The sequence below is a fragment of the Lepidochelys kempii genome, chromosome 6 (assembly GCF_965140285.1).
Source record: "Lepidochelys kempii isolate rLepKem1 chromosome 6, rLepKem1.hap1, whole genome shotgun sequence".
NCBI classification, from domain to species: domain Eukaryota; kingdom Metazoa; phylum Chordata; order Testudines; family Cheloniidae; genus Lepidochelys; species Lepidochelys kempii.
In genome coordinates, this window is record NC_136385.1 from 68,980,727 (window position 1) to 69,006,247 (window position 25,521).

Here is a 25,521-nt window from a genome sequence, read left to right on the forward strand (position 1 = left end):
TCAACATACAAGAACAGGGTTATTTCAAAATACAGTTAGAAAAGAGTTGCTACAGTTGATTGTGTAAACTATTTTGAGAGACAAGGTGGGTGAGGTAATATCTTTTATTGGACTGACTTCTGTTGGTGAGAGAGACAAGCTTTCAAGCTTACTCAGAGCTCTTCTTCACCTTGCCCACCTTCTCTCTCTAATATCTTGGGACCAACATGACTACAGCGCATAAACTATTTTGATGCATATTTGACATTCTCTGACCATTCTAAATTATTTTATTCTCTGAACATGTGGAAACTTGGGCTTGTTGAATACATACTATTGACATGTCAGTACAGTGAGGAAGTGGATTAACTATATATTGGTCATGAGATCTTTTGGTTAACTGTCCCATAAACTTTGGTGGAAATTTGGTGTGGTGTGCTATAACAGCACATAAAGTACTTTTGTTCTTATTATGGGATACATTTCACTGTGGTACAAATTAAAGGAAAAATATGTATCTGTTTTGGAAGCAATAAGGGGCGCTAGTCATGGATCAGGGCCCCATTGTGCAGGGCACTACAATTTAACTTTGGTTTAAAAACAAAACAAACAAAAAAACCATACAGATGCTCTGAATATCCTGAGAATAACCCAGCAGCATTAATACCAATATACAAATATAGCACAATTTCCCTTGAAATATCAGGTTCATATTCCCACTGATGAGTGTTGCACCACCAGGTGGTGCCTAACAGTAGAACCTTCTTCAAATGTAGTGCCTATTAGAGCACACATGTGCCCCCTCCTACGCCTTCCCTTAGCATTTCCGAGAGGGAGGCTATATAAGGGGGCACTGCACCCACTACCACCTCAGTTCCTTCCAACTGCTGCACCAGACAGAAGTTCTTAGTATAGCTTTTAATATTAAGGTAGTTTTAGGTATAGATAGTTAGGACACTACCAAATTCACGGCCATGAAAAACGTGTCAGGGACTATGAAACCTGGTCTTCCCCGTGAAATCTGGTCTTTTGTGTGCTTTTACTCTATACTGTACAGATTTCATGGGGGAGACCAGCGTTTTTCAAATTGGGGGCCCTGACCCAAAAGGAAGTTGCAGGGGGGTTGCAAGGTTATTTTAGGGGTTGGGGGGGTCACGGTGTTACCACCCTTACTAAGCTGGGCAGCCGGAAAGCAGTGGCTGTTGGCTGGGTGCCCAGCTCTGAAGACAGTGCCCCACCAGCAGCGGCACAGAAGTAAGGGTGGCAACATACCATACCATGTCATCCTTAGTTCTGTGCTGCTGCTGGCAGCAGTTCTGCCTTTAGAGCTGCGCTCCTGGCCAGCAGCCGCCACACTCCAGCTGGCCAGCTCTGAAGGCAGTGCCACCAACAGCAGCAACGCAGAAGTAAGGATAGCAGTACCCCAACCCCCTCTACAATAACCTTTCAATCCTCCTCCTCTTCCTCCCCCCCAAAAACTACTTTTTGGGTTAGGACCCCTACAATTACAACACTGAAAATTCAGATTTAAATAGCTGAAATCATGAAATTTATTATTTTTAAAATCCGATGACTGTGAAATTGGTAAGGCCCTTTAGATAGTACATATGGTTGGGTCCAGTGATGGTGGAACAGCAGAAGCAGTAGCTGGGCTTCATGAGATGTGCCTCATTCCCAGCTGCCTTCCTACTCTCTTTTCGGGTGTACTGCTTACCAGATTTTTCACACCCAGAGCATGCAAGAACTGGCGGAACAGACTAAAACTGCTGCTTTAAGAAGCTCTTGCTGCTTACACTGTCTTGTTCTGAAGGTTCATGGGATCCAAAGACCAAGAGCCCTGTTTCAGCTCTGGTTACTTCCATATAGCAAGGCTAACTTGTGTAAGGGTTCCAGGTTGTTGGGATCTTTGTCGGTCCTGATCCTTTGACTAAAGCTTTCAAGGCTTCAAAGGCACCGTTGGTAGAAAAGAGCTGACTGCCTGCTAAGGAACCTAGAGCCATCTCAGTTCCAACTGTATTGGCTCTGAAAAAGGTGAGGGTGAATGTGGCTAGCGTTAGCAGTGCAAGATCCTAAATGTCCACCTTATTGGAGCCACCCAATTCTGACATAGCCTCTGTGCTTCTGATTTTGAAACCCAGATCGGTTCTGGGTTCCACTTCAAAGTCCAAAGTTGTGGACCTGTGTATTTCTCTGGTCTGATACTCTCCAGGCTTATGGCACCAGTTCCATCCTCCACTCCTGTTCCAGGACTATCCTCAGATCCAAAGAGGATATTAACAGTGGTGACTGATGTGCACCTTCTTTTGTTTGAGTGTTCCTTAGATCTGACATGAAGTTGGTGATGAAGAAGAAACAATCTGCTGCTACTTCTGAAAAGAGACTAAATTTCCTCTGCTTTTCTCCTTTCTCCAGATCCATCTATGCCACCACTTTCTAAGACTCGTATGGGATCTCTAGGGAGATCTTTCTTACCTTTTATCTCTCTCCACCATATGGATCCATTGCTGTCTCTGGTGTGGTTCATAATGGATCTGAGGTTGGGTCCTACTTAAGAGGAGGACAAAGGAAGAATTAAGAAACCTGATTCATCCTGGGGCATGCCCCATGATCCTTTTGCTCCTCCTGTGTGTTTCTGAATCTCCGCTACTGGAGATTGGCAATTGTGGTCTTCATGAATTTTTGGATCATTTATGGATGGAGAGATGTTGGTGTTTCATCTGATATGGATCCAGTTAACAGTCCTCAGATCTAGTTCCTCTGGACCCATTGGCAGCTTCGACAGTTGTACCTGATATGCTTTCCGAAGAAGAGGATAAGGAGACTACTCCCTTTTTTTGAGCAGGAACAAATGGATATCTATATTGAATGTGATTTGTCACCTGATGAGCATGTGAGTGTAGCTTCTGCTTTCTCCCTTTTGGAGGATGCTCAAAAGTTCCATTGTGGCTGTGGAGGAAAACCACTCATTGAGTTTTTGACATTCTTGGTGCTACGTCCATGAATAAGGTGATGTTTCCTATTCTTGGATAGTCTTTTGCAGCCTAAGGCTGGTTATCTCTTGCTTCCTGTCTGTCTGCTTTCTTGGAAATAGGCTAACAGTATCAGATCCCCCTGAAGGATTTTCTTACTTTCATATGCGTCCTGTGCCAAATTTCCTGGTTGTGTACTGCCAGTAATAGGTTTAGGTCTGGCGGAACTCACTCTGCTTTTGGGAGTTTAATTGTGGTGACCCATTACCAATTCCACTTGTGGGAAAGCTTGGCTTTCTTTGTCCAAGATTTGCCAGATGATAAAATGCTGGCTTAATTCTATTTTGGTAGGACAGAACATGGGAAAGCATGCCCTCAGAGCATCTTTCGATGTTTCAGACTCTTTCACCATAGCACTTGCATCCACAGTTAACTTGAGGAGGCATGCTTAACTCCCTTCGTCTTCTCTGGCTGCAAACACTACAGTTAAGGTGAAAGACCATCCCCTTTGAAAGGCAGATATTTTCAGCAATAAGACTGACAACTTGTTGGAGAAATTAAAGGAAATTAGATCCACTGCTAACTCTCTGGGTCTTTAACCCTGGCTCAGAAAGGACAGTCTACACCTTTTTGATATTGGAGCAATATTACCCTCAATTGTCTGCTTATTTTTCCTCATATATGAGATGTCAGCAACAGCAACCCCCAGCTTCATTTCAAACCCAGCATAAAAAGAGGTCTTTCAGATCCAGACCTAAGATGAAACATCTGCTCCCTTTTCTTTGTCTTCTTTGAACACCAGGCCTCAGATTTGATGTGAGAATTGTGGACCAATCAGTGAGCCATCTGTCCTTTTTAATTTAATGCTAGCCCAATTCATCAACAAATGGAGACTGATTACATCCAACTTACGGGCACTAGAAATTGAGAGGCTATGTCATTCAGTTTGAAAGACTATCCTCTTTCAGTTCCCCCTACCCTCCTCTTTTCAGAGAACCCTGCCATGAGGCTATTCTACTTACAGAACTACACAAACTGCTCCAGATAGGAGCAGTCAAGGTGGTTCCCAATATCTGTGGGGTCAGAGGTTCTATTCAAGATACTTACTGGTGCAGAAGAAAAATGGGTGTGTATGTCTGTACTATTTTCTTAAAATTAAAAATGGACAGATGCATCTAGAAGTTCCAATTTCATATGTTAACCCTGGCCTCTGTAATTCTCTTGTTTGCACCTATGGATTGGTTTGCCATTCTCTATTTTAAAGGATGCTTACTTTCATATCTCTACCTGACATGGTCATTGAAATTACCTGTGTTTCATGGTGGTGGGATGCAATTTCCAGTACAAGGTGCCTGTCCACTGGGACCATAGCACCAAGTGTGTTTTCAAAGTGCCTTTCTGTGGTAACAGCGCACATGAGAAAACAGGGTATTTTTGTTTACCCATATTATAGGTTGCCAAAAGCTGCTGCAAGCAAGGATCTGTCACTTCACATCATGTTAACTGTGTCCCTCTTTTCAGCTCTGGGTCTGCTTCTAAATGTCAAAAAATAAAATCTCTGTCCAACTCAGAGAATTCTTTTTATAGGTTCTATAAATAGGTTCTCAATAGCAGGGAAAGCTTTTCTTCCAGAGGATGTATTTCTAGAAGTAGAGCAAGTGGTTTTGCTAATTTGAGCCTGCCAATCCTGGGAAGTTATGCTCTTCCTGGATCTCTTGGGTTTGAAGGCAGCTACCACTTAACTAACTCCATTTGCTCATCTCAGAATGAGACTGATGCAGCATTGGATGTCTCAAATCAACACAATTTACCTGGAAAGTCTTTAAAATGTCCTGTCCCCATGGTTCAGGATGTTCTAAATTCACCACGGTGGTAAATGGAGAGATCAAATGTTCCCAGAGGCAATCTGTTCAGTCCCACTTTGCCGCTGGTCATTATAACATCAGATGCATTAAACAGTGGATGGGGAGCCCATTAATGTCAATTTACAATCTGAGATTACTGCATTTCTCAAGAACAGACCTTGCAATAGATGTATTTGAAATTAAGAGCCATTCATTTGCCCCTCATATCTGTCCTTCTTTGTATAAAAGGAAAAGTTGTTCAGTTAGTGACAGACAATTCAACCGCTCTGTTTTACATGGACAAAAAAGGGGGTCCTCATTCTTTCCAGTTATATGCCAAAATTGTCAGATTATGGGATGGGTGCATTCTTCAGAATATCTATCCTGCATTTAGCAGAGGAGAGCAATGTGCTTAGCAGATTGTCTCAGCAGAGACAGTTTTCAGATTCACAGGTGGTCCTTGAAGGATCAAGTAGCACAAGACATTCTCCTGTTGGGTCTGGCTTGATGTAGGTCTGTTTGCTACAAGGATCACTAAAAAGTGTCCTCGCTTATGTTCAAGAGTGGGGAGGGACAGTGAGTCCATCTCGGATGCCTTCTTTCTATATTGGGGAAGGGGTCTTTTGTATGTTCCCCCCCCCCCATTAATTCAGAAAGTGGTGAAGATTAATCAGGACAGGGCAAAAACGATATTGATTTCCCCAGTGGTATACAGACTTGCTGAGGTGTCAGACAGTCTTTATATGTGTCTTCCTCTGTCTCAGGATATCTTGTCACAGAAACAGGGCAGTATAGTTCATCTCGATCCTTAGTCTCTCTTCATCTGACTGTTTGGGCTATCAGACTTTGACTAGTCTTGAATAGTTATGATCCACATTAGTACGGAATATACTGCTTAATTCTAGAAAACTATCTACTAGAAAGTGTTACCATTTAAAATGTCTAGATTTGTTGCTTAGATGCAGGTAAAATCTGATTCTCCAGTTTCTGCTTCCATACCCTGTACTTTGAAACATTTAATGTACTGAAAATCTGAAAGGTCATCTTATTTGTCAAAAGTTTACCTGGCAGCTATTTCAGCTTATCATATTTTGGCTGATGGTAGATCTCTCTTTCTACCATTGTTTAGATAACCCATTTGTAAACTTTCTAACATGTATCCTCCAAGGGATACAGTTCCTTAATCTGACTTTTGTCTATGCTTATGAGGCTACCTTTTGAGCTTCTGGTGGAATGTTCCTTATTTGTCTATTAAAGTGGTCTCCTATTGCTATGACATGAGGGTGTGCGATTCATTCACCCTTCTGGTTGATGGCTGACTTGCCATTTACAAATTTTCATAAAGATGAGGTGGTTCTGAGACCTGATCCCAGGCTTTTACCAAACATATTATGAGTTTCACATCAATCAGAAAATAAATTTACAGTTTCCCCCCAAAACCTCATGCCAGTAAAGGGGAATCTGCATTACTTACATCAGGTGCTAGAATGGGTCTTGCATATTATTAAAATTGAAATCAGAGTGTTAGGAGTTCATCTAGATTTTTTTTGTTTCCTATGTTAAGAAAAATAAGGCTCAGATTAGCCTTTCCCTGGGAATGTTTGGAAATGCTGATGTAAGGAGAAGGCAGTGCACATGTGTTCTAAGGGGCACTTCTTGGAGTAGGGTTTACTGTTAGGTGCCACCAGGCAGTGTAGAGTCTTCTCAACTTGGGTTCCAAGTAACCTTCATTTTTCATTAGTATGTATAATGAAATGAAAGGGGAACCACAAATAAGATGCTTAGCACATAAAATGCACATAAAATGTCAAGGAAGGTCCTGTTTTGTTGGATTTTTATTGCAGCAGTCTGATGGCATTGGGCAGATAAATGGTTTCTTTGAAGAGATTACAGGAACTACACTATCATTCCTGAAGTATTCAAAGATTCCACTTTATACGGCTGAGCCATTCCTTTCAGATGCTGTATTATACTTACAGCTGGGCATCTTCAGCCCACTGTTCATTAGTAACTGTTTCAACATTGTAGAGTCTACACTCCTGAAGACTTTCTGGAGCTGATACACGTCTGATGTGGATAAGTGAAGGTGTAACACTGCTACGCAAGTATGTCTTCTCTACTGACCTTACAGCTGTAGCTGAACCCCCTAGGTCAATCTGGAATCCAGGGTTGAAGATTCTTTGTCAAGTCTGTGGTTTGGGGTAGTTGATACCGTCACAGTGTCTCCTTTTGTGTTGCTAATTTATGGCTTTTTTTCCTCCTTAATCCCTCTTCCACCATCTCCAAACACAACAAATTAGAAATACCAGTGATTCTGTTCAATACTAGCTCATTTTTTTGTTGCCGTAATGAGGACAGAAGTTCTCACTGATGGGATCCTATTCTTCTGATATATGCACATTCCCATTAATGGGAGTTAAACATATGAAATTACGAGATATAAAAACCTCATTTAAAAAAAATTTGAGATGGCAAACATTTACGCGGGGTAATATTTTGTATTTTAGTAAATTACTGCTTCCAATTTTCAGGTGTCTGTAAGCAGAGTTACTACATTTCACTAAGGAACTTCACACTTTTAATTTCTCAGAATGAAACAGCTATTGAGTATTAAGTCTTTTTCTGAACCATTTTAGCTTGCTTTCATGTTTTCCAGTGAACTGCAAGTTGTCAAGGTTCCTTCCCCACTCTGAACTCTAGGGTACAGATATTGGGACCTGCATGAAAGACCCCCTAAGCTTATTCTTACCAGCTTAGGTTAAAACTTCCCCAAGGTTCAAACTTTTATGTTTTGTCCTTGAACCTTTATGCTGCCACCACCAAAGTGCCTAACAAAAATAACAGGGGAAGTGCCCACTTGGAAACACACCCCCCCCAAAAAAAAATCCCCCCCAAGCACTACACCCCCTTTCCTGGGGAAGGCTTGATAAAAATCCTCACCAATCTGCATAAGTGAACACAGACCCAAACCCTTGGATCTTAAGAACAATGAAAAAGCAATCAGGTTCTTAAAAGAGAATTTAATTAAAGAAAAAGTAAAAGAAAAACCTCTGTAAAATCAGGAAGGGAAATACCTCACAGAGTAGTCAGATTCAGAACATAGAGAATCCTTCTAGGCAAAACCTTAAGTTACAAAAAGACACAAAAACAGGAATATACATTCCATTCAGCACAACTTATTTTATCAGCCATTTAAACAAAACAGAATCTAACGCATATCTAACTAGATGGCTTACTAACTCTTTACAGGAGTTCTGACCTGCATTCCTGCTCTGATCCCGGCAAAAGCATCACACAGACAGAGAACCCTTTGCCCCCAACCCCCAGCTCTGAAAGTAACTTGTCTCCTCATTGGTCATTTTGGTCAGGTGCCAGCGAGGTTATCTTAGCTTCTTAACCCTTTACAGGTGAAAGGGTTTTTCCTCTGGCCAGAAGGGATTTAAAGGTGTTTACCCTTCCCTTTATATTTATGACACAAGTGTTGAGATACTAAACTATGAAGATTTGGGAAAGCTTTTAATATTGCGAGATTAGAAATGGTTCATGTTTATGGTGCCCCACCTTTTCTTTAAAAAGGGAGAAACTGACACTATATGCCACTTAAGCATATTTAGTAGCGTTTGCTCTCTAGTTTCTCTGGGAGGACTAGAACTCTGCCTCAGAAATGCCTTAAGTAGTTCACTGTTTCACCGTGATACAGGTAAGGGCCAGAAGGATTTCTCATAGCTTAAATAAGGGTGGATACCTTTCTGTTTGTAATCTTGAATGGTCTGATAGACTGAGCTCAGGGTCTTACAGCCAGGAACTCTTGAGTTGTTGTAAAGCCTTTGCTGACACAGCTCCCTTAGTAACCTTAAGCCTCTTGCTTAACCTCTGAGTCAGATTCATCCCTGCTGTAACTCCATTAATTTCAAGAGTAATACCATGGATGAATTTGGCCCTCTTCTCCATTTTACAGATAAGGAAAATACTTAACTTTGTATACAGGTGTCATAAAGACAGATTAATACTTGATATTTTCATGCAGCTATCAACTTACTTTAGGTGACATAATTTTGGACCACGTAATTGACACTTGAAGTGAAATCCTGGCTTTACTGAAGTCAGTGGTAGTTTTGCCATTGACTTCAAGGGGGCCAGGATTTCACCTTTGTGTATAAAGGGGTAGGATCTGTCAAATGGGGCAAGTCATGACTTAGCAGGCAGACTTGTAAAGCTGTCAATGTAAAGAAATGCTAAGGGGGCTACCACCTTGGAATCTAAGTGTCAGTAATATGAGCAGCAGAAATGTCCAACAAGGTGTCTTCTCTGTGTTGGTTTTCAAGTTGATAATAGGCCTCTTGAATTGCAGTTAACTCACACGATTAACTCAGAATTAATCTTGATTAAAAAATTAATCTTGATTGATTGCAGTTTTAATCACACTGTTAAACAACAGAATATCAACTGAAATTTAATATTTTTGGATGCTTTCTACATTTTCAAATATATTGATTTAAATTACAACACAATACAAAGTGCAGAGTGCTCAATTTATATTATTTTGATTACAAATATTTGCACTGTAAAAATAATAAAAGAAATAATATTTTTCAGTTCACCTCATACAAGTACTATAGTGCAATCTCTAGCGTGAAACTGCAACTTACTAATTTTTTTTGTAAAATAACTGCACTCAAACAAAACAATGTAAAACTTTAGCGCCTACCAGCCCACTTGGTACTATGTCTTGTTCAGCCAATTGCTAAGATAAACAAGTTTGCTTACATTTACAGGAGATAATGCTGCCTGCTTCTTATTTACAATGTAACCCAAAAGTGAAACAGGTTTTTGTATGGCACTTTTGTAGTTGGCATTGCAAGGTATTTACGTGCCAGATATGCTAAACATTCATATGCCCCTTCACGCTTTGGCCACAATTCCAGAGGACGTGTTTCCATGCTGATGATGCTCGTTTAAAAAAAATAATGCGTTAATTAAATTTGTGACTGAACTCCTTGGGGGAGAATTGTATGCCTCCTGCTGTTTTACCCGAATTCTGCCATATATTTTGTTATAGCAGTCTCAGATGACCCAGCACATGTTGTTCGTTTTAAGAACACTTTCACTGCAGATTTGACAAAATGCAAAGAAGGTACCAATGTGAGATTTCTAAAGATAGCTACAGCAGTCGACCCAAGGTTTAAGAATCTGAAGCGCTTTCCAAAATCTGAGAGGGACGAGGTATGGAGCTTGCTTTCAGAAGTCTTAAAAGAGCAACACTCTGATGCCACCAAAAAAGAAAATCAGCCTTCTGCTGGTGGCATCTGACTCAGATGATGAACATGTTGGTCTGTACTGCTTTGGATCGTTATCGAGCAGAACCTGTCATCAGCAGGGACACGTCCTCTGAAATGGTGGTTGAAGCATGAAGGGACATATGAATCTTTAGCGCATCTGGCACGTAAATATCTTGCAACACAGGGTACAACTGTGCCATGCGAATGCCTGTTCTCACTTTTAGGTGACATTGTAAACAAGAAGCAGGCAGCATTATCTCCAGCAAATGTAAACAAACGTCTTTGTCTGTGCGATTGGCTGAACAAGAAGTAAGACTGAGTGGACTTGTAGGCTCTAAAGTTTTACATTTTGTTTTATTTTTGAATGCAGTTATTTTTTGTACATTTTTAAGTTCAACTTTCATGAAAAAGAGATTGCACTACAGTACTTGTATGAGGTGAACTGAAACATTTTTTTTTACAGCGCAAATTTTTGTAATAAAAAATAAAGTAAGCACTGTATGCTTCGTAGTCGGTGTTGTAATTGAAATCAATATATTTGAAAATGTAGAAAACATCCAAAATATTTAAATGAATGGTATTCTATTGTTTAACAGCATGATTAATCGTGCAATTAATTTTTTAAATCACTTGACAGCCCTAGTTGATAACCTTACTGACTAGCCTTATTTTTACAGGCACCAGTTTGACTCAATTTGTCTCACAATTTATGACTGACTATTGTACTGTAAAACACTCAGCATGTCCACACGACCCCATAGAAAGCTGACACATGTACCAAAGTATAAGTCTGATTTAATTTTGGCTGATTTATAGTGGCTACTCAGTGTTGTTCACTTAACTTCAGTTTGAAAATACAGTGTTTTGTTTGAAGGAATTTGTGGTGGTCTGATTTGAATTCTCTCATTTAGATAACCATTTGTATCCCCCAGCACTAGACAGTTAAACAGAGAAATACAGAATCCTTCCCAGTGTAAAATTCAAGATTGTCTAACGTGTCTATACTAGATTTTAAAGAAATCCCATTTATTTTATAGGGTGTATAGCCATCTCAAATAGGGTTTTCGGCTTTTTGAAAATGGAATTCAGGATCATCCTTCAAATATAATAAGGTAAGTTAGTCCTTTTCAAACCTGAATTTGCCTCCATCCCCACAAAGTCCCAATTACTGTATTCTTACTAAAGCAGGCTTACTGACTTTACATGAAGCTTAGATTTTTTTTATACTGATTTAAAAAAAATTAAAATCTTGAAGTGAGGAGATATACCCCTCAATTTGGGGAATATTTTTAAGTGTCAGTCAGATGATGAGTCATAGGGCAATGGCTCCCTGTTCTTCAAACATTCCCCTCCCCTAGTCCTCCCTCCACCTGGTGACTGATCAAACAGGACAAGCTCATTACTACTAATTTACAACAGGAAGATGAAGAACACAGCTATGTAGACGGCCATCTGTTTTTTATGGGTTATTTAAAGGCAGCATGAAGACTGTAACTTGTGGCATACCAACTACCAAACACCTTTTTTGTATTCAGAGTACCCCACTGAACCAACCTACCTTGGTAGAAAAAGCAAAGATGATTGTGAGGCAGTAGCCTATATCAATCCAAAGAAAACCCTCTAGCAGCTCCTAACTCGAACACTGTGAACAGATGCAACTACCCTGGTCAAACAGAGAAGCCCGTCAGGCCCACAATGCACAACCTCAACGCTCAAGGCCCAATAGCAACTTACTGGAGGTGAAAATTTTCATATTAGTTCACTAAAACTGCAACACCAAGAAAAGTTGATTTGAGAGCTAGACTCGCCTGGCAGAGTAACACTCAGGCAAAGTTTCAGATAAAATAGCTAACTTGGGCAATAGCCTGTTTCACACATTTTGTCCACTCAGCTTCTTCCTATAATTTTAAGACCTAGTCCATCTCTTGGTAATTGCAGGATTGTTGCTTATATTGAGTGTTTTGTTTACTTCAATTCTGAACATCTTAAACAGGCTTCCCAGTTCTGTGGGAGATTGTTCTAGTCTAACTGATGATCAATGCTTTCCAATTTTTGTCAATGGTATTTTTTTTAACCCCTACCTGAGCTTGTCTTCCTCTGAGGAAAGCTGGTCTTGCTTTATCTCTTTTGTCTTGACAGCTCCCTTGACAGTGTAGTGGAACTAGGGCAGAATGCTAACATTTGAGTGACTTGGGCCTTTTTCCTATGAAGGGTTGGGTGGGATGACTTTTAGTGATCCCATATTTAGGGTAAGTAGACCAGAAATGACACATGTGAAGATGGGATATGGTCTATTAGCTGAATCTGCAGCAGCCTTTCTGGTTTTCTGCCAAAGTTGGATTTGTGCTAAGATTTTGTGCATGTTTGTTTTTTTTCTTAATTTACTTGGCTGCTTTCCTTTGACTATGCTACTTCATGCTGCTTGATGTCAATGAGCCTGAAGAATTTCAGGGTGAGAAATTTCTGTGCATGCTGTGGGAGGTTTCTCACTTTCCAATTATTTTACCTTTTCATCCTGCTATGAACTTAGTTATTTTTAGAACACTTCTAGCCTTGTTTTCTGGATTGCAAAGAAGTTACCATCAAGTGACTTAAGGACAAGATCTCCTAAGAGCCTCCACCATAGTACTTTTACTGTATACTATGTAAGAGCCTAAAGTCTTCCACCTTGTTAATAGGTGATCACTTTCTCTAAAATTGAGGTGAATAAGAAGCCCTTCTTATTCAAGAACAGACTCTTTTCGACCCTAGGTTTTTAGTATCACGATCTACCTGGTTTCAGAGTAGCAGCCGTGTTAGTCTGTATTCACAAAAAGAAAAGGAGTACTTGGGGCACCTTAGAGACTAACCACTTTATTTGAGCATAAGCTTTCATGCATCCGCTGAAGTGAGCTCACAAAAGCTTATGCTCAAATAAATTTGTTAGTCTCTAAGGTGCCCCAAGTCCTCCTTTTCTTTTTGCGATCTACCTCGTGAAAGCCAAGTCCTTCCTGTCATTTTTTGTAATATTTACACGTGGAGGTGCTTGTTTGAGGAAAAGGTCCCCCTAGTTTATAAAGGCTCTGCCGTGATGTAGGCTCTATTCCAACGCCAGGGCTACACCTCTCCTCGGGTGCTATGGCTCAGTTTTTTCCTGGTCGCGGAGGTGCAGTTCCAGGCTGCGGGATCACCATCCGCCACAGCAACTCCTAAGTCATTCCCTGCGCCCGCCCCGAGCAGCTCAGCCCGGGGCGCCGAGGTTGTGCGGGCTGCAGGACGGGACGCGAGGGCAGGACGGTGACTCCACAGTTGCGGGGGCTGCCCCCAGCCCCTTTCCCGGACCGCATACCCAGCACGACAAGTGCGCAGCGTCCTTCCGGCCGCTCCCCTGCGCTGGCTGCGGGCTCTGGCGGGCTGGCGTCAATGCAAAGGCCGCGCTCAATTCCCGCCCTCTGGCCGCCGGACCCCGCCCCGCTACTGGCGCGGGGGTCACCGGAACAGCTGCACGGGAAGCGGAAGTGAGGTCATCGGGTGGGGGCGGGGCCCGGGGCGGAAGCAGCTGGGGCCGGACGCTCGGAAGGGAAACAAGAAACCAGCAGCGGTGAGTGGCGGGGGAAGGGGGCCGCGTGCTCCGAGGGGCCTGGAGTCTCGGGTGAGTCCCGGCGGGGGCGGCTCCGGCCCCGGCCCCTGTGACTCCCGGCGCTGCGCCGACCCCGGAGCCCGGGCTGGGTGCGCCTTGTACGGGCCTGGGCCCCGCTCGCTGAGCGCTGCTGGGCTCCGGGAGCCGCTGACCCCGCAGGGCCTAGGGAGGGGCTGGCGCCCGGACGGTCCCTGCTTGTGTTCCGGGGCAGCAGGGCCGGTAGGAGGCCCACGGCCAGAGCGGCGGGGGTTGAAGGGACGGACACGGGCTCCTCCTCCCAGTGCTTCCTTCCTCCACACCCGAGTTGATTGTTTGTGTTACCGGAGCGCCAGAGCCCAGCCCTGACCCAGGGGCCCCCTTGTGCCAGGCGCTGCCCAGGCCGGAACAAAAAGATGGTGCCTGCCCCCAAAGAGCTTTACAATCTGAGGGGGTGAGGGGCGCTGCTGGGCAGGTTGGAGGCGCTGCTGCTGCCGCTCACCCCCCTGTAGCCAGGCCGTAACTCTGACATCTTTAACCTGCACCAAATATTCTTACACGTCAAACAAACAAAAGCTCTGGCAAGGATCGCTTGTACAGGAGGGGTTTGACTTTAGGTGCAGAATCATATGTATCTATTTTTATCTTCTTTAGACTTCAATAAAAATTCTTCAGGGCAGCAGCTACTTGAAGTTGCATCATGTCTGCAAAAATAACAGCCGTGTTAGTCTGTATTCACAAAAAGAAAAGGAGTACTTGTGGCCCCTTAGAGACTAGCCAAGGTGCTCCCACCTTTTAAGCATCTGACTTGAGACTGGAGGGAAGCTTTTAATTCATTAATGCAAGACCTAAGTATTTAGTTCTTATTCTGTAGTTTTCTGGGCTTTACTATGTAGAAGCCAGTTTAGTAGTGTGGTTGATGGAAGGTTTGAGTTGTGCTTGCTCTTGAAACAAAATTTAGAATGTGTGGTAAGAACTGAAGACGTTTTTGGAGTGTGAAACTGTCCAGTACCACAGTGACAGTCTATTCTGACAACATTAAAATGATCAAATGGAGAGAGGAGGTTCCTTTCTAGCAAATGCTTGTGAAGTGGCTGACCAATTGGCCATAGCCATTGATGGAAACAGAATTTATCCTGAAGAAGAGTGTAGCAGGGATTCCTGGGTCCTTTTAATATAGGGATTTATATTACACTAATTATTGACATATCTAGGTTATGTATTTCCTGTAATTTAGCTTTATCCTACAGCTGTTTTGTTAACTGTGGGACTGTCATCTTATTGGTCAACACTGATTTCTTTTGCACTCAAAGTAAAGAGATCCAGATCTCAGTGCCTGGAGGAACTGAGTTTAGTGCTTGCCTCTGATTCTGAGGAGTGCTGCAGAGGCAGATCTACTGGGCTCTCAAGGAAGAGTGTCTTATTGTTGGGATTTTGAGCATTTCTGATAACGAGGCCTCTGCTAAGCATTGTACCTCTCAGATACTACTTTATGGTTACAAACCCCCTTTGAAAGGACTTCCTTTGCAGTCTGTCTATGCCTCTTCTAAATCAACAGGTCACCAAGCAGTGATGTGTAGTTCCGAGTCCTACCGTTGCTTCCATAGCATTGTTAGCTATATATCTGCAACTTCAGGAAATAAGAAGCCCTAACAATGTAACTAACTGAATTCCACATTGCATTACTGTTCCGAGGGATGACTTATTTGTTAGATGCATGTTGTGGCAATTACTTTAAAGTGGGGTTAAGAGGATCACAGTGAATTGGACATACAAGAAACTAAAGCATTGAGCAGACTGATTTATAGGGAGGAGTGAAACTGGGTGACTTGTTTGATGCTATTTCACAGTGTAGGGTTAAGAATCCAATGAATTCTGCCACAGCAAGTGCCATGGTAGGCCAAACCGTGGGATTATTGAAGTTACCAGATCATATAATCAGATGTTCACTGTCCTCTAAGTGACAATAGCCAATTCAGTCCTGCAAGTTCCTTCATTGTGAATAGTGGGAGAAGGGAGAGTATTGACCACATCTGGCTACCCACTGATCTTACCACCAGGGCTGAAACTGCCAGGAAATGTCACTGGTGATAGCATTGTTCAGAATCCCTTGTCAGGCCGCTGCTGATGGTAAAGTAATATCTCTAACTTCTAGATCAACACTGAGGTTATGCTAGCAATTAAAACAAAGTCCCAGTTCAAGTAATTTGTTAAATAATGCAAGGTTTACCTTTCTGTGGTTTTTAGACTGAGAAATATTTTTACAAGATAAGTTTGCAGGTTGAAATGTCTATAGCAAAATTGCTTTGTCAAATTTAGAAGGAACATACAATACTGCTAAAACAGATGATGTCCTGTTATGAAGTTTGTAATAGACTCTGGAGTGTTTGGTAATTAAAACAATTGCCTTCTGGTTGGGTAAAGTACACTTTCCTTTCTGTTCCTAATTTAAAGAGACACTTGACTTAATAGTGTTAGAAAGAAACACATTTGTTTACACATTACTAATAACTTAGATGATTAAATGTAAAGTTTTTAAAATTAAATTTACCATGACTGTAACTCACTGCTCTGTTTCCTTTTTCATTTTGATGGGGAAAATAGTCAGTTTTGCTTATACTCGTTCACTTCTAGGTTCTTCTCAGTACTGTAATATTTTGGCTTCAGACATTTTAGGGTCATAGATTCCAAGGGCAGAAGGGACCGTTGTTGTTGTTATCTAGTCTGGCATCTTGTATAACAGAGGGGCCATAGAACTTCCCCAGAATAATTCTTAAAGCATATCTTTTAGAAAAACACCCCATTTTGATTTAAAAATTGAGAGTGATGGAGAATCCACCACAACCCTTGGTAAATTGTTCCAATGGTTAGTTGCTCTTTTTTTTTTTTTTTTTTTTTTTTTTTTTTTTAAAGAGTCTTATTTCTAGGGCCCTACCAAGTTAACAACCATGAAAAATGCATTGTGGACCGTGAAATCTGGCTAGTGTAGGAGAGGGGCAGAAATGGGGGTGCCCCAGCCAAGGACTCCTATCTAGCTGCTAATCATGGCCAGGCTGGGCAGCGATGGGACTTCCTCGTCCCCTGGAGCCCGATGTGCGGTATGAGGCCCTGGCTGAAACGTCCCAAGCCCTGCCCCTCACCCACTCCAGGCCCAATGTTCAAGACCTAAAGAGTTCTTTGGCTACCTGGGGAGGGTACAGACCACGGCACCCCCTGACCATGGGGCTGGTGGTTGCCCACCAATAAGGCCAGCCCTGCTCCCCGAAAAGTGATGACCCTGCATACGCTGTGACCTCCCCCCTACAATAGCTTTAGGACACCCTTATGGGTCACGACCCCTACAGTTATAATACCTTGAAATTTCACATGTAAACATCTGAAACTGTGAAATTGACTATTTTTAAAATCTTATGACCATGAAATTGACTGAAATGAGCTGTGGCGTGGTAGGGCCCTACTTATTTCGAGTCTGAATTTGGATAGCTTCAACTTCCAACCATTGGATCATGTTATACCCTTCTCTACTAGATTGAAGAACCCATTATTCAATACTAATTTCCCACGTAGGTACTTATGGGCTGTGATCAGGTCGCTCCTTAGCCTTCTCTCTGTTAGACTGAACTCCTTGAGTTTATCCTGTATGTCATGTTTTCTAATCCTTCAATTCTTATCATGGCTCTTCTCTGAACTGTCTCCAATACATCAACATCCTTCTTGAATTGTGGGCACCAGAACTGGACACAGTATTTCGGCAGCAGGCAGTCACACAGAATCATAGAATATCAGGGTTGGAAGGGACCTCAGGAGGTCATCTAGTCCAACCCCCTGCTCAAAGCAGGACCAGTTCCCAACTAAATCATCCCAGCCAGGGCTTTGTCAAGCCTGACCTTAAAAACCTCAAAGGAAGGAGATTCCACCACCTCCCGAGGTAACGCATTCCAGTGCTTCACTACCTTCCTAGTGAAAAAGTTTTTCCTAATATCCAACACTTGTGTCAAATATAGAGGTAACATAATTTCCTACCCAAGACTCCCCTATTTATACATCTGAGGATTGTATTAGCTGTTTTGGCTACAGTGTCGCACTGGCAGCTCATGTCCAGCTCATTATCCACAATAATCCCTAAATCTTTTTTAGAGTGTCTGCTTCCCGGGAAGGAATCCCCCATCCTGTAAGTATGGCCTATGTTCTTTCTTCCTAGATGTATAAATTTACACTTAGCCACATCTTGTTTGTTTGTGCCCAGTTTACCTAGCAATTCAGATCACTCTGTATCAGTGACTTGTCCTCTTCTTATTTACCACTCCCCCAATTTTTGTATCTTCTGCAAATTGTATCAGTGATTTTTTCCAGGTCATTAATAAAAATGTTAAATAGCATAGGGCCAAGAGCAGGTCGCTGTGGGACACCACTAGAAACACACCTGGTCAATGATGATTTCCTGTTTATAATTACATTTTGAGAGCTATCAGGCAGTTTTTAATCCATTTAATGTGTGCCATGTTAATGTTATCATTTTTTTTTAAACAAAATGTTGTGCAGTACCAAATCAAATGCCTTACAGAAATAAGTCTGTTATATCAATACCATTACTTTTATCAATCAAATTTATAATCTCATCAAAAAATATCAAGTTAGTTTGACAGGGTCAATTTTCCATAAGCCCATCTTCATTAGGGTTAGTTATATTACCCCGTTTTATTTCTTTATCAATCAAGTCCCATATCAGCCACTCCATTATCTTGACAGTGATCAATGTCAGACTGACAGGCCTATACTTACCCAGGTCATCCTATTTACTATTTTTAAATATTTGGCACAATATTAGCTTACTTCCAGTCTTCTGGAACTTCCCCAATGTTCCAAGGTTTATTGAAAATCAACATTAATGGTCTAGTGAGCTTCTCAGCCTGCTCTTTTAAAACTTAAATACAGGCTATCTGAGCCTGCTGATTTAAAAAAATGTCAGACTTTAGTAGCTACTGGTTAATCTCCAGTAATACTGGTGGAATGTAAAGCGTGTTATCATATGATGAGACTACATCATCTGGTTTTTGTTTGTTTTTTCCCCAAATGCAGAACAGGCATGTTCAATAAATATTTCTGCCTTTTCTGCATTATTCTACCGTTTCCAGCGAGTAATGAACCGTAACATTGTTAGGATTCTTTTTCTTCCTAATATATTTAGAAAACTCCTTCTTATTGTCCTAACTCTTCTGGACATAATTTCTCCTTGTGTCTCTTTGCTTCCCTTATAAATTTTTGACAATTCCTTGCCTCTGATTTATATTCATTACTGTCAATGTCCCCTTTTTTCCATTTGTTATATATAGTTTATAGCTGCCTTCACTTCCCCTTTAAACCAGGTGGGTTTTTTAACCTATATATCCTTCCTCAGTTGCGGCTTTTTGGGCATCAACTAAAGTGTTGTTAAACAATTCCCAATTATCATTCATATTTTTCTGATTAAATTAGTTTTCCCAGCTGATTTCACTCATAATTGCTTTCAGCTTTGTAAAACTGACCCTTTTAAAGCACCAAGTATATGTTCCACTGGTTTGGACTTTATTCTGTTTGCCCATTATAAATGTGATCAAGTCATGAAGATTTGTACCTAAGCTACCATTAATTTTTAGTTCTGTGATCAGTTTCCCTTTGTCCCGTCAAGACTAGTTGGACGTTATCTGTAATAGGATGTTTTAGTACTGGCAGCATGAGATCTCCAGCAAGTCATGGAATTGAAGTCCCCCATGATCGTGCATCTCTTTTATTCTTTACACATTATAGATAGAAGTGTTCATCCTGTTCCCTAGTGTGGTTTGATGCTCTATAACAGACACCAGCTAATACCCCATCTTCGTTGTGTTAGGACATTGATCCATAAGCATTCAAGGTAATTTTCTTCTGAGTTATCAGTGACTCAGAAACAGATAATGCCATTTTTGACATAAAGTGGCACTCCTGCTCCTCTTTTGTCCACTCAGTCTTTCCTAAATAGGTTGTAACCATTGATTTTAACATTCCAGTAGTGCAAATCATCCCAGTGGGTTTCAGTAATACCAAATAGATCAAATTTCTGCGTATAAATGAGCAATTGCCATTCCTTTTGTTTATTATCCAGGTTCCTAGTATTGGTGTTGAGGCAATTAAATAATTTCTTTTCTCCTTATCCTTTGTTTCCTTAATTAATGCTGTTCTTGACATCTTGATTTTATCCTCAGTGAACGATCACATCTTCCCTCTTTTTACCCTCCCCTTTTGTTGTCAATTTAATGTCCTCCTGACATTTCTAGCTAACCTATTCCCAAGAGATGGTTTCCTCTTTTACTGGGGTGGAGGCCATCCACACTATACAGCCGCCTCTTTCTATAGAAGTTAGACCAGTGTTACTCAAAACTCAAACCCTATACCACTTTACCTAGTCAAGTGATTCATTTCAGGTTATGTTGATTGGTTTTTAAAGCAATTTTATTTTCATTTGTTGCTAAAAATTTTTGAAGCATTTGTAGTGGATTTAGATTTTATTAAAGATTGTTTTTATGAGTTTGACCCAGATGAGACGGTGCCCTTTTATTATGGATTCCTTGCCACTCTTTTCTTTGTCTTTGATATTTGGTATCACTGTTGCCATCACGGCTTTGTATCATTGTTGATGTTCAGGTCTTTCTGAGTGCACCCCACCTCATGTTTGGTCTTTTGCCCTTATCTGTCTTGGGGTGGAATCTTGCAATGGTTAAACTGGGACTTAGTACGCTATACCAACCTCTTATTGCCCAGCAGGTCCAAGTGCATTTCTTCCCTTCAGGAACCTGTGATCAGTAATATTGACCAAGAGCCTTCTTAAAACCAAGTATTTTTATTTAGTAGCTTGAACAAAGCGTTAGGCCTGGTCTGCACTACATAGTTAGGTTGGGTCTGTGGGGAGAAGAGGCTGTGCAGGCACAGCTCCGATCCAGCTGTAGAAACCTCTACATCTATGAGTAGACTGCTTGGGGGCATGTAGGGGAAGGGCTACAAGAGGGACCAGCCTCGGTACTACGTGAAAGCCAAAGACTTGAACCAAAAGGCAGGGGAGGCCAGCAATCGGTCTGGTGCAGAGCTACAGACCTGCCACTTTTACAAAGAGCTTCGTGCCATAAGCAGAGACCCCACCACCACCTCCAACAGCCCTGTGGATGCTTAGGAGGAGCCCGAGTCACAGGCCCCTGCCATGAACAGCAAGGAGGAGGAAGTGGACAAAGAAGTGGAGGAAGAGTATGGGGGAGAGGCAGCTGGGGGGACAGGCAACTGGGGTATCCAGCTGTGAGAGCCAGGACATGTGTTTTACTTCACCGCAGTCCAGCCAGTCCCGACAGTCGAGCACTGATGCAGAGGAAGGAACCTCTGGTAAGTACGTGGTTTGCTTTGAAATTACAGGGATGGAACCCCCAAAGTAGCAGGACAAATCTGTTGATTTACTCTTTTTACTTGTGTTAGAAGAGGTAGTGAAACAATCAAGAGAGGTAGAGTTACTATCTGCATTTCATTTCCCTCTAGAGTTAGGTGCATAGGGCTGTGTGGAGCAGTTTGTTTACATGCACCAGGAGGTCCTGTGAATCCTGAATAGAAATCTTGATTAAACTTTAGTGGGGGTAGTCTGAAATCCTTTGCCGAAGACTTTTGGGGAGGGCTGCCTTATTTCTTCCCCTGCACTAGGACGCTTTCCCATGCCATTCAGCGATTACTTCAGTAAGCAAAAGAGCAAGGCCAGGCAGAGCATGCTACAGCTGCACACACCTCTCTGCCTCACTATTAAAACAGTCTTTCAAAGCCTCACTGAGCCATATAGCTCTTCATTGAGCTCTTCTTATAGCCCTTGTATCTGGCTGTTCAGATTCGGCAGACAGCTGCTCCATCTCCGCCCTCTACCCCAGCAGAAACTTCCCACCTTGGCTTCGAAGATGTTATGCAGGCCGCATTAGGCCGCTATTGCCATTGGGATTTTTTTTTCCACTGAGGTCCAATCTCATAAGTAGACAATGCCAGTGAACCATCAAATGGTTAAAGCAGGAGTGGGCAAACTTTTTGGCCCAAGGGCCACATGGGGGTATAAAATGGTATGGAGGGCTGGGTAGCGAAGGCTGTGCCTCCCCAAACAGCCTGGCCCCTGCCCCCTATCTGCCCCTCCCACATTCCACCCCCTGCCTGCCCCCCTCAAAACTCCCAACCCATTCAACCCCCCCTGCTCCTTGTCCCCTGACTACCCCCTCCCGAGACCCTCGCCCCAACCGCCCTCCCTCCCCTGGACCCAACTCCCCCCGCTCCCCGTCCCCTGACTGCTCCCCCCAGAACCTCTGCCCTATCCAACTGCCCCCTGTTCCCCATCCCCTGACCACCCCGCTCCCCCTGAACCTCCGCCCCATCCAACCGCCTCCTGTCCCGTGACTGCACCCCTGGGATCCCTTGCCCCTTATCCAATGCCCTGGCCCCAGCCCCCTTACCATGCCACTCAGAGCAGCATATCTGGCCGCCGCCCAACCGGAGCCAGATACGCTGCCCAGAGTGCTGCTGAGAGTGCTGCCCGCTCGGCAGCGTGGCTGTGGGGGGGGGGGGGGGGAGGGGGACGCTGTGGGGGGGGGGAAGAGGGGGACACAGTGGGGGAGGGGCCGGGGGCTAGCCTCCTGGGTCAGGAGCTCAGGGGCCGGGCAGAATGGTCCCACGGGCCATTGTTTGCCCACCTCTGGGCTAAAGGTACATTCAACTGTTATTCCGCGCCTGTTGAGCCTGTAGTTGAAGTGTTCCTTGGTGCTGTCGAGGTGACCAGTGTACGGCTTCATGAGCCATGGGGGAAAGGGGTAGGCTGAGTCTGCCAGGATCACAATTGGCATTTCAACATCCCCGATGGTAATCTGCCAGTCGGGAAAGAAAGTCCCTGCTTGCCTCTTTCTGAACATCCCTGTGTTCTTAAATATGCTCACGTCATGCATCTTCCCTGACCAGCCGCACTGATGCTGGTAAAGCATCCCTGGTGATCCGCCAGCACTTGCATAACCATAGAAAAGTAGTCCTTTCTATTGATATACTCTGTGGCAAGGTGGTCTGGTGCTAATATAGGGATGTGTGTGCCATCTGTCGCCCCACTGCAGTTCAGGAAGCCCATTGCTGCAAAACCATCCATTATGTCCTGCAGATTGCCCAGAGTCACAGTCCTCTGTAGCAGGCGCTTAATGGCCCTATACACTTGCATCAAAACAGCCCCCATGGTGGGTATCCCAACTCCAAATTGATTTCCAGCTGACCAATAGCAATCAGCATTGCAAGTTTCCACAGTGCAATCACTACTTGCTTCTCAGCTATTAGTGCGGCTCTCATTTTGGTCTCCCTGTGCTGAAGGGCTAGGGCAAGTTCGGCATGCAAATCCAGGAATGTGGTCTTGCGTATCCAAAAGTCCTGCAGCCTCTGCTTGTCATCCCAAACTTGCATGCCAATGTGATCCCACCAGTCAGTGCTTGTTTCTTGAGCCCAGAACCAACACTCAGCCATTTGCAGCTGCTCCCTGAATGCTGCTAACAACCTTGAATTGTTTCTTTCTATATCCCACAGAAATCTAGCCTCCAGGGAATCGTCCTGTTCTTGCAGCTCTGCAAATACTGCAGGATCAGGCGGCCCATTCTTGCAAAGCTCATCACAATAGTGCAGAGCTGTGTAGGATCCATGTTTCTGTCACAGATGGCAAACAGCGAGGAGGGATGTGGGGATTTGCAGGGATTTTTGAAGAGAGGCACTAAATATTATGGGCTGAAGAACACTGCATTATGGGAATTTGAATCCATGCTCCCAGTCACCCCTGCATGACTCATTTTTCCCAAGAGGCATTGCAGAAACTTCCCAAAACATCCTGTGCTGGATGGTGGTGTGATTGCACAGTGGGATAGCTGCCCAGGGTGCATTGCACTCTGCATTGATACAAGCACTCCTGGTGAGGATGCGCACCGCTGACACAAGGAGGGTAGGGTGGACACGCACAAACGATGTAATAAGTGCGGGGACTGTATGCTGCCATAACGTAGGTTGACATAATTTTGTAGTGGAGAGATGACCCTTGAGGAAAAGATTTTAAAACCAGGAGCCTAGGTGCACATTAGGGTTTGTCTCCATTTAAAAAGCTACAGTGGCACAGCTAGACACTACCATTGCTGATGGGAGGGAGGGGTTCTCCTGTCCTTATAGTTAATCCACCTCGCTGAGTGCTGGTAGTTAGGTTAATGGACAAATTCTTCCAACAACCTAGCTTTGTCTATGCTGGGGGTTAGGTCTGCATAGCTGCACCTCTCAGGAGCATGGAACATTCACACCCCTGAGAGACGCAGCTATGCTACGCTAAGTTCCCAATGTAGACCAAGCCTCAGTTAGGCTACGTCTACACTAGAGACCTTACAGCGACAGAACTGTACCACTGCAGCTGCGCCTCTAAGGTCTCCCGTGTAGCTGCTCTATGCTGATGGGAGAGAGCTCTCCTGTTGGCATAATTCAGCCATCACCGGCGAGCGGCGGTAGCAGTGTCAGTGGGAGAGCGTCTCCCGCTGACATAGCACTGTCCACACCAGCATGTCTGTCAGTGAAACTTGTCACTCAGGAGGGTGTATTTTTCATAAAACCTCCCCCTCACCTTCATAACAGTTTTACTGACAAAAGTACTAGTGTAGACATAGCCTTAGTGCAGTGGTCTCCAAACTTTTTATGCCCAAGATCACTTTTTGAATCTAAGGGCAACCCAGGATCTGCCCCGCCCTGTCCCCAAAGCCTTGCCCCGGTCACTCCATATCCCTGCCCCCCTCACTCACTCTCACAGGGCTGGGGTAGGGAGTTGGGGTTCAGGAGGGGGTGCGGGCTCTGGGCTGGGGTCGAGAAGTTCGCAGTGTGGGAGGTGGCTCTGGGTTGAGCCTGGGAGTTGGGGTTCAGGAGAGGGTTTGGGGTGCAAGCTCTAGGAGGGAGTTTGGGTGCAGAAGGGGGCTCCAGGCTGGGGCAGTGTGTTGGGATGCAGGACAGGGTACAGGGTGCTGGCTCTGGGAGGGGGGTCAGGACAGCGGGTTGGGGTGCAGGAGAGGGTGCTGGCTCTGGGAGGGGGATCAGGGCTGGAGCAGAGTGTTGCGGTTCAGGAGGGGGCACAGGGTGCTGGCTCTGGGAGGGGGCAGGGTGTTGGGGTGCTGGAGGGGTATGGGATGCTGGTTCTAGGAAGGGGCTGGGGGTTGGGGTGCAGGAATGCACTTGGGGTGCTGGCTCTGGGAGGAGGTATGGGGTGCTGGGGGGTATGGGGTGCTGGCTCTGGGAGGGGGATCAGGGCTGGAGTAGAGTGTTGGGGTGCAGGAGCGGGTTTGGGGTGCTTGCTCTGGGAGGGGGCTCCAGGAAGGGGCTGTGGGTTGGGGTGCTGGCTCTGGGAGGGGGCTCAGGGATGGGGGTTTGGGTGCGGCCTCCCACTGGGCAGCACTTACCTCTGACGGCTCCCAGTCAGCAGTGGGCGCAGCGAGGCTAAGGTAGCTTTCCTGCCTACCCTGGCCCCACACCGCTCCCGGAAGGGGCCAACGCGCCCCTTGGGGCAGGGAGCATGTGGCTCCACACACTGGGAGATCCTCTAGGATTGACCAGTCAGCAGTGATCGACTGGTTGTTGACTTCTACCTTAGATGGACTTACCACTTATGTTACTAGAGCAGGCTGGAGCCATTAGAGCTGATCACTCTGGCATTGTCTCTTAATGCCCATTAAGTGGAAGTCATTATTAGAAAGAGTTTCCTGTCTCTTTCCTGAGGTGGATAGACTCTGCTACCCAGACAGACCTCTAGGGAGAAATATCAATTTCCATGTATGGTATGGAAA

The 25,521-nt window shown here is 44.0% G+C and overlaps 1 protein-coding gene across 3 annotated transcripts in view; it reads left to right on the forward strand.

Annotated features, from left to right (window-relative positions):
* The first annotated feature begins 13,456 nt into the window (after positions 1 to 13,456).
* PSEN1 (presenilin 1) overlaps positions 13,457 to 25,521 on the forward strand; it is a 53,977-nt gene continuing 41,912 nt past the window's right edge. The window contains exon 1 of one of the 3 annotated variants that reach the window (XM_073348535.2): positions 13,457 to 13,651. Coding sequence is in view for 1 of the 3 variants with exons in the window: in XM_073348534.2 (XP_073204635.1) it covers positions 21,032 to 21,052 (21 nt within the window). In the remaining 2 variants the exon portion in view is untranslated. Of the gene's footprint in view, positions 13,703 to 16,589; positions 21,053 to 25,521 lie in introns of those variants that run through there. The other 2 variants (XM_073348536.2, XM_073348534.2) reach the window with 2 other exon arrangements.